Genomic DNA, 17194 nt, shown 5'->3' on the forward strand with positions numbered 1-17194 from the left:
AAATGCTGCAAGGATTTTTGTTTGCTTGTTTGTTCTGGGTTGGAATTTTTGCTTTGTTTTGCATTTCCATAGAAACAATTCTATTTTCTCTTGGTTTTGTTAAAAAATACAGTGGTTACTTAAGTGATGTTGAGAACGAAGGATGAGCAGAACTAGCTTGAATCAATATTATGGGGATATAGTTATGTGAGTTACTCCGTACACTCAGTCCTACAGCAACACACCTCGGGTAGTCATGCAATGGACCTGCCTGCAGCACAGATAACCAGTTGTGTTGTACTGGGCCTAAGTAGGTGGAGGTTTTGTCATGGGGTCAAGGATTAACCACGTTTCATATATCGTCCAGAAATTAAACCATTACTCTTGCATTAATAAATAGGACATTAATTTCAGAGACAAGAAAAGTTGATATACAATACATAATGATATGTCTTTATTTCATCAACAGAAATGGTGTCTAGACAAAATTCAGTTAATACTAGCAATTCAAATGAATGGAAAGTTTTTTTTTTTTTTGCACAATACTGTATTTACAATGAGTAAATGAAGTTTTAAATTCATTAGTTCATAACAATGCTTTTTTTTCCAAAAAGGTAAAAATTCTTAGTAACAGAGAATAAGCATCAACAGCCATCTCGTTTATACAATAAAAATCACAAGAAACCACAGTCACCTAGAAAAAAATAATAAAGACAAGCTTAAGAACTAGTACAATAAAATGATGCATTGAATTAAGTTACATTAAATCGCATAGAATCTGTGTAAAAAGTAGAAAAACACCTGATGTAACCTGTTACAGTCATTGACCAGTTATGAGAGGTACAGAGGATTATACAGGTAGATATGTGTGAAAACTGTCCATATACTGTTTGACCTGTGGAGGAAGAGAAGAGAGGTTGCACCCCCTTGCATACATGGATAAAACCCTGTTTTGAATATGGCCTCTGAAATCTGTAAGGCATATATTAGAGGTGCACTTGTATCCAACTGGTTCTGGAACAAACTCTTAGGGCAATTCCACTCTTGAAATCAGAATGTGATGCTTGAAATTAATAGCAAACAACAAGCATCAAAGATCACCAAAGTGTTTAGTATAATCTCTGCTAGTCTGAAGGATCCAGATACTTTCAGTCAGAGCATGAGTAGCTAGTACAGTATCTACACACACACAATTCTCTCGGTTATAGTACAAATGCAGGGTAACATTGTCTCAGGAAAATGTGGTGTTCTAAGTATGATGGATCCAAGAGAGAACAACAATCCAGATAATGAAATCGCTCCCCCATCACACCATAAACTTTAGGATTGTTGGATTGGCCCTGTTATAGAGATGGGCCCAGGTGTGAAACCTAGGCCCTGAATTCAGATTCTGGACTCTCCCAAAAGTCTGTGGATCCAAGCATTCTCCTGTTTGGTTTTGGAGCCATCTCCAGTTCTAAGAAGCAGATGAAATAAAATATTGACAATTCTGTCATATTCACTTTTTCAGAGTCAGTTATTTTCTGTATGCCCCTAATCAGCCCAAAGGGACAGTTTCTGCATTCCATGTGTGTTTTTTAATCATGTGGGTCGATTACACCTACATGAACGCCTATTTCATATAAAGTTAACAAAACTGGAATAAGAATGGGATTTACCCAACTGTTATTTTTCCTATTGTTTGATTTGGCTAATTATTATGTCACAGTTTTAAAAAGTGTTTTAAGGATTCCTTACTGCCAAAAAAGGGGATTTTATTTGCCCAATGGCAGCATTATATGTGTATTACAGTAAAAAATTTGATATAAATACTACCTATCTTGGTGGAGTGTAGGAAAATACTGTACACTTTGTCACTGTAAGTAATGCCGTTATATCTTTCACACTAAGGAGAATAATTTATTATTCTACAATCCACCAACAATAGATTTTTTTAATATAAAGACACTTTTTGAATGCACATGTATATACACATATATTGTATTCTGCAGCATCAACTCTGATGCCTGAGTCATGAAATATTCCAAACAGTATTATAAATCTACATATATGTATTATAAACAGGTGAACAGACACACTCTAACTGTAACTACATATATAACTAAGTTTTGGATTGCCTTGGCAGAGAAACTACAATACAATTTTGATGTGTAGAGAAAATACACATTATATGTTGTAGGAGGCAACAGAATATAAATTATTTATGTTATTTTATCTAAAGTAAGGTGTAACTAGAAACATTAAGACATGCCATACTCAGCAGATCCTCTTGGCTACATCGTCAACTCCATTGCTCTTACTGAAGCTAATCCTTCCCTAGATAGAACCTAAAAGATATATATTTAAAATGATGCAAATGTAGACAATGGAACCTGCTAACAAATCATCACAAAACATATTTCAAATTGGCAGGAGACGAAAAGATTACTTTGATTTAAATGAGGAGCAATCAGCTTAATTGTGGAGGACTTGAAGTAGATTAGAATGCAAACTTGTGTAGGCTTGACTAATATTCCCCAAGTTTTATGGTAAAACACAGTACAGTTCTGTTCTCTAATCCCAGACTTATTTCTATTTTAACATGAACAGCAATGGAATATATAACACCAGTGAGGAAGTGATCTAACTTCTGGAATTAGAGTGTTTCATCATGTTTTCCTTAAAAGGGTCAAATTTTCTCTTATAGGATTATGCCAACTCCAGCATACAGGTTTGTTTTCTTTCATTGGCAATCGTAAGATTAAATATTAAGAATCTAACTATACAAATATGCATTTCTATTTAAGCTTTTTAAAATAAAGCCTTGACAAAGTGTTGAAGTTAGGATGAACAACCATACTATCAGCATTAATAACTTCTCTGGCAGCCAGTTATTCTGTTTGAGAAAGTTCCTTTTATCTAGTTCCCACTCTCCCTTTTAAAGAGAGGTAGCAGTTGGCATACTAATCACTGTGGTTTGCCTTTGCAACACAACATTTTTTACTTCCTTGGGGGGGAAAAATACAAGGATTAGATCCAAAAATATAGTGCATCTTATAAGCAGCATATATCCTTAGAAAGACATAATAAATTACACATACAATATATAAAATAATAGTTTTATACTGCAGCATCAAACTCTGACGCCTGAGTCATCATATGTTAGGAAGTCTGTGATATAAATATTGAGATGTCCTGATAACATGGCTGACTTTTTTTCACCGCTACCTCTTTGTTCCAGAATCAGCTTTTAATGAACTTTAATTACTTCCAAGGCACCTCCAGATAACGCAGAGAAACAAATACATTATATAATGTAGTATTCATTTGACACAAGTATAATAAGCCTAAATGAAATGAGGTTTTCTGGCAATACAGGTATAGCAAAGGTAAATAAAAAGGAGAACTAGATGTAGACTGGACAAAGCTAGATGCTCAAGAATTCACACTCATGCTATATTGGTGCAGCATTCAACATGACAACCTTAGCACAAATTTCAAAGCAATACATTAGAGACCACAAACTGCAGCTTTCTTCATGAATAACTGCATGATCCTTATTTTTAAAAGATGCATTTTTGTTGGCTAAACCCCTTCATTTGCTAAATATTGTAGTTAACTTTTTTTAAAAATTGCATTTTTTGTTCAACTGTTTTAATATCTCACCACAGATTGTTTATTTTGACTCGTGTCCAGTTCTGAAGCTAATTCTCCTAGATGTTTCCCTTTAAAGTTAACCCAGTAACAGTTTTGAGAGCCACATGGTTCAGAAGAGCAAACACATCTATGTGTAAATATAGGTCAAGGAAGCAATGACAAACCAGTCACTTCTAATGGCGAAGAATGAATCAAACATCATGAAAAGCTTGAAAAGAGAGAGAGAGACACACACACACTTATTTGAGCAGTGGTTTTAAATATCAGTTCCCATGAAAAAGAAAATCAGGAGGCCCAGCACTAGAGTGAGCCGGGTCGATCCCAAGAGCTGCAGCACATGTTCTGTGGTGGCTTGTTTGTTTGTTTTTAACCGTTGGAATGAGGTCAAGAGTACCAGTTGCACATGAGTCATTAGCAGGGTAAATCTTCATGTCAGGAAGCTAATTCAATTGTATCTATCTATCTATCTATCTATCTAGGAGGTCGCTTAAAAAAAAGGCAACAGAAAGTCTTTAAAATACTGTCAGTTGACAAAAAAAATAGCTATGACGCTATAATTTGATTCACATTTAGTTTTAAATCTAGCTTTCACTATGGTCTCACAGAAACAAGACATCTCTGCAAAGTCAATGAATTCAAAGGAAAATCAAATTCCCCAGAAAGAGCTTCTGGATCAGTTTCCTGCACAACATGGCTGGAGGGGTGGGAAGTGTTCCAAATATATTTAGATCACTATATTTTAGAAGAAAGGATGACTTCCCCCTCCTCCTTCAACTGTGTGTATTAGAAATTTGTGGCATTTGGATATCTCTGAACATTTAAAGATAAGGATTTTGCACAGAAACGGTTAATACTTAAACATAAATTATGATTTTTTTTTAAAAAAAATCATATATCCTACATTATATACTAATTTCTTTGTACATGCAGAAAAAAACCCACATTTTTCAACAAACATGGCACATGCTATATGCATTTCCTTCTCCGTAGCTAGGCTACTGTCGTTTGGGAGAAGAGAGCAGAAGCAAGACTGGCAAGTCTGTGACAGCCCATGAGCACAATCTCAAAACACAAAAATAGAGGAGAGAGGGAGCTGATTCCTCCTCCAGGAAAAGATGCTGATTTACTGAGTACTTCAAAAAAGCACCAGCACACACCCGTAGTGTAAACATTAGCACAATAGAACCTATTGTCACTTAGTGCTTGTGAAAAGCTGCTTTTTCAAACAGGTGTGCCCAGCTGGTCAATTTTGCAGCAAGAGTGAACAATGTCAACCTGTAGAGCATGGGTGGTGTTGTCCAGGATAAAGCCTCAGTACTAGCCACACACCCTGGCGCAGATAGGGCAAAGAATTACAAAATAAAATTCAATACACTTATAATAATACTAATACTGACACTACTACTACTAATTAATAATAAAAATGTTAAGAGGATTTTTTTTTGTCTATGCTGTACATAGATATTATGCTTGGAAAGCTGCTTTCCCACACTATCATAACACAATTCATTGATTACCTGTTTCACCGGATCACTTGAGATACAAATTCAATACAGTTACAACTAAGCCAATTCTCTGAGCAGCCTCCTGTGAGACAGCACTGTTTTAGAAGCTGACTTGTGCTGATGACAATGCTGTAGAATAAGAGGACACAACACTTCAAAGGGTAAGCAACAAAATCAGGTAATGTTTTGCTCCTTAGGGGATACAGCGTTCACTTGACTTCTGTAAGCAAACATCTGCAAGTCTCAGTAATGGGCCTGATCTTGCAATTCTTTCCTACATGACTAGTCAGATAGATTTCAATAGGTCCGATTCTGATCTCACACCCATGAGAATCAAGAGTAAGTCTCCTGAAGTAAATGGAATAACAACCGGGTAAAACTTGTGGGAGATCAAAATCAGGGCCAATGGGACTATACCAGTGGTTCTGAACCTGCAGCCTGCCTGTGGCCCACTCAGCACACAGCTGCAGCCCATGTGACATCCTCAGGTCCATACAGGTAGTATATATATTGTGTGGATGTAGCCCACATAACACACAAGAGAGCTGCACATGTGGCCCACAATGGAAAATAGGTTGAGAGCCACTAGACTACATGTATGAGTAGTGACTACTTGCCTGGGAAGGGGTGCAGATTCGGGGTCTGATCCAAAACCCATTGAAATTGATAGGTGTGTTTCCATTTGTTTCGATGGGCTTTGAGGACCTTGGACCCCAATTTAGGAACATATGCTTGACTGATCCACTTTTTATATTTTATTAAAGAGCAAAATACAGCTTACCATATAGTCCAAAAGCATCATTAACAGCATTTAAATTTTGTTTGGGAAAGAAATAGAATATAAAAATATTCAAGCAGATTTTCTTTTACACATTATCTGGTGAATTCAGTATTTGGCAAGATTGTTCTTCCTACATAATCATCTCCTGAGTGTTTTTTCTATTAGCTAAAACTTTATAATTTTCTTTCAACTATAAAGTAAAGAATACAGTATACTCAAGTTATACTGAAGTCACAACTTCATTATGAAAAGAGGTTTGACCAGAAACTCAGTGCAAGTGGCAAAGTTGACCATTACTGTACAGTATCTGCAAGAAAATAAAATAAATCCACATTGCTCAAACGGCACAAAATGGCTGTGCTAAAAACAAAAACCTGGCTATAATAAAAATCTCAGATAAGCTTCCAACATTAAAATTTTATAAATAAGTACAAACTGAATGATATTGCTGAACTGTGAACCAAGAAAAAAAACAACAAATCATGTAACAAGTTACCAAACTAGTTCTAGCATTAAAGACAAAAAAGGAATGTTGGAACTTATTTATCAATATAAATGAAAGTTTCCAGTTGTAGGATGAGAAAAATTGAGGCATGCAGGGACTTTTGCATATGGATATATATATTTTATATATATTATATATAATATGTACAGTTTAGCTATAAAACTTTGATGTGTAAAGAAGCTGTCTTCAATGAAAAATTGAACATTCAGAGGAAATTCCTGAGTTAGGGTTTTGTGACATGGGTCACTGAGAAAAAAGCTGCAGTTGGGTCCTCAGAGGTGTTATGTCCATCCCTGTTAAGATTGAAATTAACATACAAAAACAGACACTGTTGCCACTGTTTAATTCCCTGCCTGAGCAAGGGATAGCACCATTGTGAAGATAACTCCTGCTTGTAGAGAGGAGGGAATACTTAAAAACAGTATTGCTGCTAAGACCACTGTAGTGTGCACCAAATACGTTCTTCTAGACAACAAATGAATGCTGCCACTGGCTGACTGAAGAACACCTGACCAGGTGTAATGTAAGGTTACAAGTCACTAGGTGTAATCTTTCTTAGGCTGCTCATCTGTTGTACATTTATCAGTCATTTCCTGACAGAAGTCTACTGTCACTGTTTGGCTACTCTGTTCTAGAGGAAGCTCTCTTTCTGAGTAAGTACCTTGGGCAGCTCCATCAAGCCCTCTTCCGGCTGTACAATTTTCTGAGACATTGTTAGGTAGCCAATGAGCTCCTATTTGCACAGAATCTTGTTCTGAGCAGCACTGCATGCCTTCCCCAACACACTGGGATGTCACTAGGTTTTGCTCTACTCCAGCTGGTGAAGGGTTGATATTGGTGGCTGTTGGTAGATCCATAGGCCTGAGAACAGGGCAATATCGGTGCAGGGCTTGAATCTGTTCAGGGCTCTGCATATCCCTACACACTTCTTGGGAAAGACATGAGAAGTTATCTAACAATTCTCCCATGCATGCTTTCAGCTGGTTCCTTTCAGACAGTAATTTCTCTTTCTCACACACCTGAAAGAGAAAGAAGGCATCTTAGCTTCACAAAAGGCCACTTACTGCAGTTAAGGCTCTATTCCAGTTTTACATGTTGCTTTAGCCACTATGTAAAATTACAGACAACATTCTGATTTTGTATGGCACAGAATAAGTCACAGACACATGCAATACTTTTCAGAGTAGCAGCCGTGTTCTTTATGCAATACTTTGTCCTCCACCTGCTCTGCATGGACTTGTTAATTGCATGCTACCATCTGCAAGATGTTTGGTTTGAAGAGAATAAAGCCGCTAATTCTTGGAAGGCCGTTGTTTTCCTCAGTCATACTGTGGTCACAGGAAACACACTTTTGGAAGATGACTACTTTCTATGAGAGAAATCCACTAGCTGCATAAAGTCAGAGAAATTGGGTTCTAAGCAGATGGAATGAGGAAGGGCTGGGGAAGTAAAATTCACCCTAAAACCCCAGTCCGTGGGACAACTATGCATTCCCTCTGTGGTTTACATTCCAGCCTACAAATAACTACACCCTTCTGCACGAGTTGGACAGGTTGTTGGGACCACAGGCTCTAATGTAAAAATGATCCCATGGTCCCTGCCAGAGCCTGCTTCTGTTCCAGCCTGTATGCAGCTGGCATGTGTGACTTCCATGGAGATTGTAGCAAACAGGGGGGTACTCTGCGCTCTCTCAGGCAAATCTTTTAAGTGAGCCTTATGGTGATGCAGAAGATCTCATGCTGCCCTCTGCACAAGTGAATTTCATTATGTGTGAATTAGACGAGCAATTCTTCTACATTAGCCATTAGGAACTAGTGAACTGTGGTCGCACTTGACCTCTGTGTTATTTATCTAAGATCCCTCCACTCAGGATCTTATATTGGCACCCATCACTATTGTACTAGAATGTGTCCCACAAGTAAATACACCAATGAGATCTCTCTCCTTTCCCTGCCGGCAAGGACATGCTTACAGGTTTGCTTTGTTTTTTTAATTAACATAGAAAAATATTAAGGTGTAAGCAAGAATAAGGATAGTTGGGTTTAATAATTTGCTCTGAGTGCAGCAAAGTTAATGGTCATTGTTCGGCAGCAAGTTCTAGAGGCTCAGGTGAAAGCTGTCTCCTGTCCTCACAGGTCTCTTCTCATTAGACAGTTTCATTATTCCAGTGGAACAAAGCTCTTCTGGGTGGCTGTAGCAAGGACTAAAGAAACAATTTAAAGTAGCCAGGACCATTTTCACGCAGAGCTATGAAAATCAGAACAAAGACCTGGGACTGAACTCTGTGTTCAATGGAGAGAGTGGCGAATCAGGGTGATAAATTTCTGACAATTTGTATTGCTGAGTAGGTAGACTGAGTGTGCATGCACATACACACTCTAAAAGAGACCACAGGGTTTATCTTAATTAAAAATACTGTCAAAAATGCAAAAAGCTGCTAAAATGTAAAGAAAAGACCTGAAATTATAAAGTTTAAAAAATAATAATAATTAAAAAAAAGCAGAGTCAGTCCAGAAGGGACCATCATCATCTAATCCGACTGCCTCCATTAAACAGGGTGTTGCATTTCACCCAGTAATTCATGCTATATATTGAAGATGCTCTTGATCGTTTAAAAAAGTGCATGTATGAAAGTTAGCTGCAAGATGACAATGGGCATCAATTTGTTATGTCAGCTTCAGACCCATTATTGGAATAAGAGTTACCTTTTCCGTAACTGGTTTTCTTCGAGATGTGTTGCTCATGTCTATTCCACAATACGTGTGCATGCTCGCAATGTGCACTGGTGCTGGAAGTTTTTCTCCTAGCAGTACCCGTAGGGGGGAGCACCCCCCAACAACCCCTGGAGTGGTGCCTGCCTGGCGTGGTATAAGGGGAGCTGCACGCTCCCCACACCCTCAGTTCCTTCTTGAGAGACAACTCTGACAGAGGGGAAAGAGGGCAGGATATGGAATAGACATGAGCAACATCTCGAAGAACACCAGCTACGGAAAAGGTAACTGTCTTTTCTTCGAGTGATTGCTCATGTTTATTTCACAATCGGTGATTACAAGCTATATCTGTTGCAGGTGGGTAGGAGTTCACAAGTTCCCAGGACGGAGGACAGCCCTGCCGAACCCGGCGTCATCCCTGGTTTGGGGGACGATTGCATAGTGCGAGGTGAACGTGTGAACTGAAGACCACGTGGCAGCCCTACAAATGTCCTGGATGGGAATGTGGGCCACGAAGGCAGCCGACAAGGCCTGCGCCCAAGTCGAGTGTGCCCTCACAATGGGTGGCGGGAGGACACCCACCAGCTGATAACAGGAACGGATGCATAAAGTGATCCAATTGGAAAGCCACTGAGTGGAAATTGGCTGGCTCCTCGAGCGCTCAGCTGAGGTGATGAACAGTTGCAAGGACTTTCTGAATGGCCTGTTTTGCTTGAGGTAGGAAGTCAGAGCCCGCCACACATCAAGCGTGTGGAGACGGTGTTCCTCACTGGACGCGTGAGGCTTGGGGCAGAGGACCGGTAGAAAAATGTCCTGACCCATGGGGTAGGCGGAGACCACCTTTGGGAGGAACGCAGGGTGTGGGCTGAACTGGACTTTGTCTTTATGAAAGACCGTTCCCCACATGGGCCCCACAACACAAGTCCGACGCATCGGACACCAGCTCCAATGACAGGGCCTTGTCCCTGAATGAGACCCCTTGGAGCACGTTTTTGGGGCGGACCAACACCGTAGGGAGGTGACCACAGAGTTCAGCACAGTAAAAACCTTGTCCATCCTGTCCGTGGCCTGGGAGAACTTTGAGGCGAACCAGAGCTGGAGGGGCCTCATCCTGATTCTGGCGTGATGGACCACGTACATGCACGCTGACATGTGACCCAAGAGTTGTAGGCAAACCCTGGCTGTTGTCACTGGGAACCCTGTGACCGAGTCAATGAGACCTTTCAGGGTCTTGAATCTGTCTGCCAGGAGAGAGGCCCTGGCCGACACTGCATCCAGGAGCGCCCTGATAAACTCTATGTGTTGGACCGGGACTAACGGGACTTGGTGTTGTTTACCAACAGGCTCAAGGCGGTGCACATGGACAGGAGGAGCGCCACGTGATCCCTCACATGCGATTAGGAGGTGCCCTTGACAAGCCAACCGTCCAGATAGGGAAATATCTGGATCCCACCCCCGCTGTCTGAGGTAGGCCGTTACCACCGACATGCATTTTGTAAACACCCTGGGGGCAATGGACAGACCAAACGGGAGGACCGTGAATTGTTAATGATTCTGTCCCACCATGAAACGGAGGAAGTGCTTGTGCCCCTCAAATATGTGGATGTTGAAGTACGTCTTGTAGATCAAGGGCAGCATACCAGTACCTGGGATCCAGGGAGGGGATGTTGGAGGCCAAGAGACCATGCGGAACTTGAGCTTCACCATGTACTGGGTTCAGATCTCGGAGGGGCAGGATGGGCCTGAGCCCCCCTTTGGCCTTTGGGATAAGGAAATAATGGGAGTAATACCCCTTGCCCATGAACTTCTTGGGCACCACCTCTATCACTCCTAGACCTAGAAGCCACCCCATCTCCTTCTCGAGCAGAGCTTCATGCGAGGGGTCCCCCAAGGGGGACTGGGGCGGGGGGTAGTTAGGTGGGGAGGAAGTAAACTGGAGGGTGTAACCCTGGGAGATGGTGTTGAGGACCCATTGTCTGAGGTTAGCCGTGACCATTCCAGGAGGAAAGCACACAACCATTGGGAGAAGGGGAGCTTTATTGGGGGTGGATCCCTGATGAGGACTGGTGGGCTGCCCCCAAGCATCCTGTGAAAAATGCCTTTTCCCCGCCTGCTTGCCCTTGGAGGACCCACATTGGGGGGGCAGGCCGAGACTGCCTCTGAGGGTGTCTCTTATAGTCCTGCTGCTTCTTATGGGAGGCCTCGTACTTCGGGAGGGCAGCCTGGGAGGAGGTCTGCTGTGGCTTGAACTTAGGTTTTGCTGGAGCTGGGACATAGAGGCTCAGAGTCTAGAGGATCGTGCGGAGTCTTTCATGCCATGCAGCCTTGTATCCATTTCCTCCGCAAACAGAGCTTTCCTTTTGAATGGGAAATCCTGCAGTGGGGATCAAGGACTGCCCGACACGGGCCTAGCCTCTGTCCCAGACTTCTCTCAGTGCTGATACGAAGAGGGAGTCTTCCTGGCCCTCTTGGCATGCCCCGTGGACAGGGAGCGGTGCCGACTGGTCGATGGCACCGGAGGGTCGCCATGTACCGACTGGTTCGGAGCGGCGCTGGATACCGATTCGGAGAGGCATCCCGGGATCAGGATCAGCGCCGACTCCATCAGGATGGCCCAGAGCCTAATGTCCCTTTCTCTTTTGATCCAAGGCTTTAACGACTTGCAAATCTTGCACCTTTCACTGAAATGGGTTTCTCCAAAGCAGTGCAAACAGTCTGTGTTTGGGTCACTGCTTGGCATAGAATGCTACCAGAGCCACATGACTAAACCCCAGGGCGCTGGGCATGCCCCGGCCCAGGCTCACTGACTAACTAAACTACTAAACAGCTACCTAACTACAGGTACTAACACTGAATGAACGAACGATTCTGGGGACAAGCTACAGCAAAGCTGGAGCAGAGCAGTTCCGACACACCCTCACTGGTGGCAAGAAGGAACTGAGGGTGGGGGGAGCGCGCAGATCCCCTTATAACGCGCCAAGCAGGCGCCACTCCAGGGGTCAATCACCCCCTACGGGTACTACTAGGGGAAAAACTTCTGGCACCAGTGCATGTGGTGAGCACGCACACCTATTGTGGAAAACACATGAGCAATCACTCAAAGAAGAACATATCAAACTGGAATTCAAACTGGAACAGGTACAGAGAAGGGCTACTAGGATGATGCGTGGAATGGAAAACTTGTCTTATGAAAGGAGACTCAAGGAGCTTGGCTTGTTTAGCTTAACCAAAAGAAGGTTGAGGGGAGATGAGATTGCTCTCTATAAATATATCAGAGGGATAAATACCGGAGAGGAATTATTTAAGATCAGTTACTAATGTGGACATAAGAACAAATGGATATAAACTGGCCATCAGGAAGTTTAGATTTGAAATTAGATGAAGGTTTCTAACCATCAGAGGAGTGAAGTTCTGGAATAGCCTTCCAAGGGAAGCAGTGGGGGCAAAAGACCTATCTGGGTTCAAGATTAAACTCAATAAGTTTATGGAGGAGATGGTATGATGGAATAACATGATTTTGGCAATTAACTGATCTTTAACTATTCATGGTAAATAGGCCCAGTGGCCTGTGATGGGATGTTAGATGGAGTGGGATCTGAGTTACTACAGAGAATTCTTTCCTGGGTGTCTGGCTGGTGAATCTTGCCCACATGCTCAGGTTTCAGGTGATTTCCATATTTGGGGTCAGGAAGGAATTTTCCTCCAGGGCAGATTGGAAGAGGCCCTGGGGGTTTTTCGCCTTCTTTTGTAGCATGGGGCACAGGTCACTTGCTGGAGGATGGTCTGCACCTTGAAGTCTTTAAACCATGATTTGAGGATTTCAATAGCTCAGACATAGGCAAGAAGTTTATCACAGGAATGGGTGGGTAGATTCTGTGGCCTGCATTGTGCAGGAGGTCAGACTAGATGATCATAATGGTCCCTTCTGACTTTAATGTCTATGAGTCTATATCGTTTCCACACAGCCATGAGAATGGGAAAGAGACAAAGAACAGTTTACATGAAAAAACACCACCAGCCAAAATATTGATAAATCCACCAAGAAAACAAAAATAAACAGATGCCCAAGTGCGTCTTGAGATGAATAAATCATGTAAGAAAATGTATATTATGTATGTGCAGACAAGGGAGAATGCAAGTGGATGGATGGATGGGTCTGTGAGAAGCATGCAATAGCATTTCACACATTTCCCATCCTTAGATCACCAGTGTAAAGGAGGTTGCGGAGGTCTGGGAAAATAAGGACAATGAAAAAAATTCCATCCTTAATAAAAAAAATAAAGCACTTCAGGTGATATTATATACATGAAAAAATGGAGACTTACTGGTCACCCTGGGGTACACAGTGTGACAATTTCAAATAAAGGCCTTGAGCCTTTAAGTCAGTCAATGGGAGTTTTGCTATTGGTTTTCTCATGCAAAAATTAGTATGTGATCCTGAAAGTGAACACGGTCTTACAATGTGTATACGCAAAAGGGCAGAGTTAAGGTTGCATGAGCTACCTTAATTTTGGCATTTCCTAACTTTTGTGCTTCATTTACTTCTTTTAATGTATTCTGTATGGCAAAAAATGTCATGGAATGTGTTATAGAAAAAGGTAGCAGTGTTAGAACAGAGAATGTTTTCTGAAGTTATCTTTCAGGCCAGTGCTATTGCGACCAAAAGACGAGGTTTTCTGATCAGGTCATAGCCATGAAATGAAACTCTGGCAGTGAGTTTGGGACAACATTACTTTGGTTTCAGAGATTTTCTAGTGTTATTGCTGGATAGCTCTCATTTCTTTGGATATTTAGATTCCTTGTCTCAAGGCTTTTTTGGTTTCTTTGCTATATTTTCAGTCTACTTGCTAAATTAAGAAGTTGAAAATAATGTGTGGTAAGCTGAAACATTCAGAACAAAACCCAACCACCCTGCACTAAATGCAAGAAAATAATCTCAACATGGAGATTATTTCATACACCTGAGCGCTCCACTCCATCATAGTAATAATAATCATGGTCTACAAATACTTGGCATGTTTGAAGTATTTTAAAGACATTGTCCTGTTACTACCCACTTGTGTGAGGCAGAAAGATTAAGTAACTTGTACAAGGCCACATAGAGGGTTGGTTTGAGGCTGTGAGACTGGTATTTTGGATTTCCAGTCCAGTGCTTGACACTCTAAATCAAGTATCACTGAAAAATTAGTTTGTGTACTGAAATTAAATAAAATTAAGAACATATTCCTCCCTGCCATTATGAACAGCATTGCCTAGAGATTATCATAAGGTATTTTGATTGACATAACTAGTGACATATACATGCAAGTGTGTATCTGGGTAAAGTGTAACTGCTTTGATTCAAAACCAAAACAATAACAAAAAACCCCATTCAGCTATCTGCCTTTGTGAAATAAAAGTAAGTTGGTTATTGAGATTTACCTCGTTGAACTTTAACTAAAAACTGCACTGGAAGTGTTTTGAATATTTGTCCATCATTCAACCAACAGCCCTATTATCAGATTTAATTGAGGCTACAACAACTCACTCACCAATTTGCGGATTTCACATTCTAAGTTCTGAATACAGTCCAGTTTTCTTTTGCGGCAGCGCTGAGCTGCAATACGGTTCTTACTGCGCCGGCGAACATCATGGATGAACTCTAACTGTTCTGAGGTTAACTTGTGCATCTTTATCATCATCTGGAAATCATTCCGTGGAAGATCTGTGATTTGATCTACAGGAAAAGGAAGCTTCACCTAAAACAAAAAGAACAACCAATAAAGTTACAATTTGCTTGGTTAATGCAGTAGGAACAATGCTGTGTCACTTAATTGTTTTTTCCCCAAACAAATGGAGCAGCAAAAGTTTCATAATCTCTTTGGTAACAAACAACACCCCAGCAAAGCCAACAAACCAACCAACCCACCCATCCACCAAAGCTTACTGCTGCCATTTGATTGATTTTGTGGGGGAAATAAATTATTTGGGCCAGATTCTCAACTGTTGTAAACCCATGTAGTTCCACTGAAATCAACAATGCTTTTCTGATTTACACCTGCTAAAAATCTGGCCCTATGAAACTAGTACTTCAAAGGAATTCTCAGACTCTCTTACACAAACATGGAGCCTAATCCTCTCAAGTGGAAAATGCGTTATGGGAGCAGTTAATTGCTACTGATTTCAATGGGGGTAGAGGATGCCAAACTCCACACAGGATCAGGTCCAATTTTGCAGTGGGAGTTTTATCTGCAAATGAACTATGGGATTAAGTCCCAGACTAGCTGCCATGTTAAAAATGCAATCTGAAAACATCAATGTGATCACAAATTATATATAACAGCATCTAGGACTGGTTTTACAAGCAGTCCAAATTAACAGTGCACCATGTCATCTGGAAGGGTCAGAGTAACTGAAAACAATCCTTATTCTCTCTTTACTAAAATATGTAAAAAAAGACAGACATTTACTAATATTCCATTTAAAAAAAAAAGTATGACGAAGTCACATTTACTAGAAAAAAATCTAAAACCTCAGTTATTGAAATTGAAACATTTGTTCTAAGCTCTTGTACTCCTGCTCTGATGTCATAGCTGAATGCAAACACATCAGTCATCTCTTGATTTTGAAAATTCTAACCCTTTCTCCCACAGTTCTCGCAAAAAAAACCCTAAAAAACAACAACAAAAAAAAACCTAACAAAAAACTCAAACAAAAAAACAACCCCAAACACAACAAGACAGGGGATGGATCACTTGATAATTACCTGTTCTGTTCATTACCTCTGAAGCACTTGGCATTGGTCACTGTCGGAAGACAGGATACTGGGCTAGATGGACTTTGGTCTGACCCAGTATGGCTGTTCTTATGTTCTAATGCAAGTTAAAGCTGTAAACACAGTCTTTGAGACAGCTAATATGTCTGTGCAAACCAAAATGTTGCTGGATGAATTAAACAAAATCAATTTCTGGCATAAAAAAAACTGCGTTTCACATATTTTATGAGCAAATGAGAGTTGTGTGCAAAAAGACCAAATAACTAAGTTGGAGCCTTACTTTCCTTTTAGTGAGACAAGGTGGGTGAGATAATATTTTTTATTGGACCAACTTCAGTGGTGAGAAAGACAAGCTTTCAAGCTACACGTCAGGATCTGAAGAAGAACTCTGTTAGCTCAAAAGCTTCTCTTTCTTTCTCACCAACAGAAGTTGGTCCAATCAAAGATATTACCTCACCCACCTTCTCTCTCTCTCTCTCTCTAATATTCTGGGACCTACAAGGCTATGCTGTCTTTTTAGTGTTGTATCTACATTGACCAAAAGATGGCAGTAAACATTTAAATTCTACTGTGATTATACAGTTCAACTCCTATTTAAAGAAGTAGACTATACAGTGCTTAATAATTGGCTACCAGAGAAAATACATTTAGTTTCTCTAGCCAACCAAAAGATTCTGGTGAAAAGGCTCCTCTGATATTCAAACATGCAATTACCACCCTCAACCAGTGCCCTTTAAGCATGTAGAGATAAAGAGATTAAGTGCACAGATGACTCTAAAATGAAAACACCTTTTTCTGACTTGTTTACATCCAATAGTTTGCTAAGGAGACACACATAACAAAATACACTTTGACATTCATGATAATTTAATCTCTTCACGTTGGCAAACATGCCAGCAATTTCATCAGTTCTTTATTGTTGGCTTGCATTTCCATGCACTCTAATGTCATTGCTCCATTTTTCGCCAAGCCCCAGCCACGAGAAACTTGGCACAAGCACCTACTGTATCCTTTCACACAGTTTTCATGGAATGAATTTTTCCCCGTCCCTGTGAACCTATGGCTCAGAAACTGCTTAATATTGTAACACATCACACTGCAGATCAGTTTAATGGAAAAAGAAATATTAAGCAGGTGTTGCCAAGGAAAACAATACTAAGCGTATATACACAGAGATTGACCTTAGACATGGTGATGTGGACTACCTTGTTTGCAGACGACTACCTACTGATATGAAGAATGTTTGATTTCCCTTTCATACCCTTTGGACAGTAAACATAAACTTAGTGTCATTTGGGGTTTGCTCTTAAGCCTCAGCCAGTG

The 17194-nt window shown here is 40.8% G+C and overlaps 1 protein-coding gene across 5 annotated transcripts in view; it reads right to left on the minus strand.

Moving 5' to 3' along the window:
• Positions 1-400: 400 nt before the first annotated feature.
• The window catches only part of BACH2 (BTB domain and CNC homolog 2), a 276014-nt gene continuing 259220 nt past the window's right edge, over positions 401-17194 (minus strand). For all 5 annotated transcript variants that reach the window (XM_038394078.2, XM_038394080.2, XM_038394083.2 and 2 more), the window contains 2 exons: positions 14649-14855; positions 401-7425 (listed from right to left, as the gene is read on the minus strand). In XM_038394078.2, coding sequence (XP_038250006.1) covers positions 6946-7425; positions 14649-14855 — 687 coding nt within the window. In that variant the 3' untranslated portion in view covers positions 401-6945. The remainder of the gene's footprint in view (positions 7426-14648; positions 14856-17194) is intronic.

The sequence above is a fragment of the Dermochelys coriacea genome, chromosome 3, assembly GCF_009764565.3.
Source record: "Dermochelys coriacea isolate rDerCor1 chromosome 3, rDerCor1.pri.v4, whole genome shotgun sequence".
NCBI lineage: Eukaryota > Metazoa > Chordata > Testudines > Dermochelyidae > Dermochelys > Dermochelys coriacea.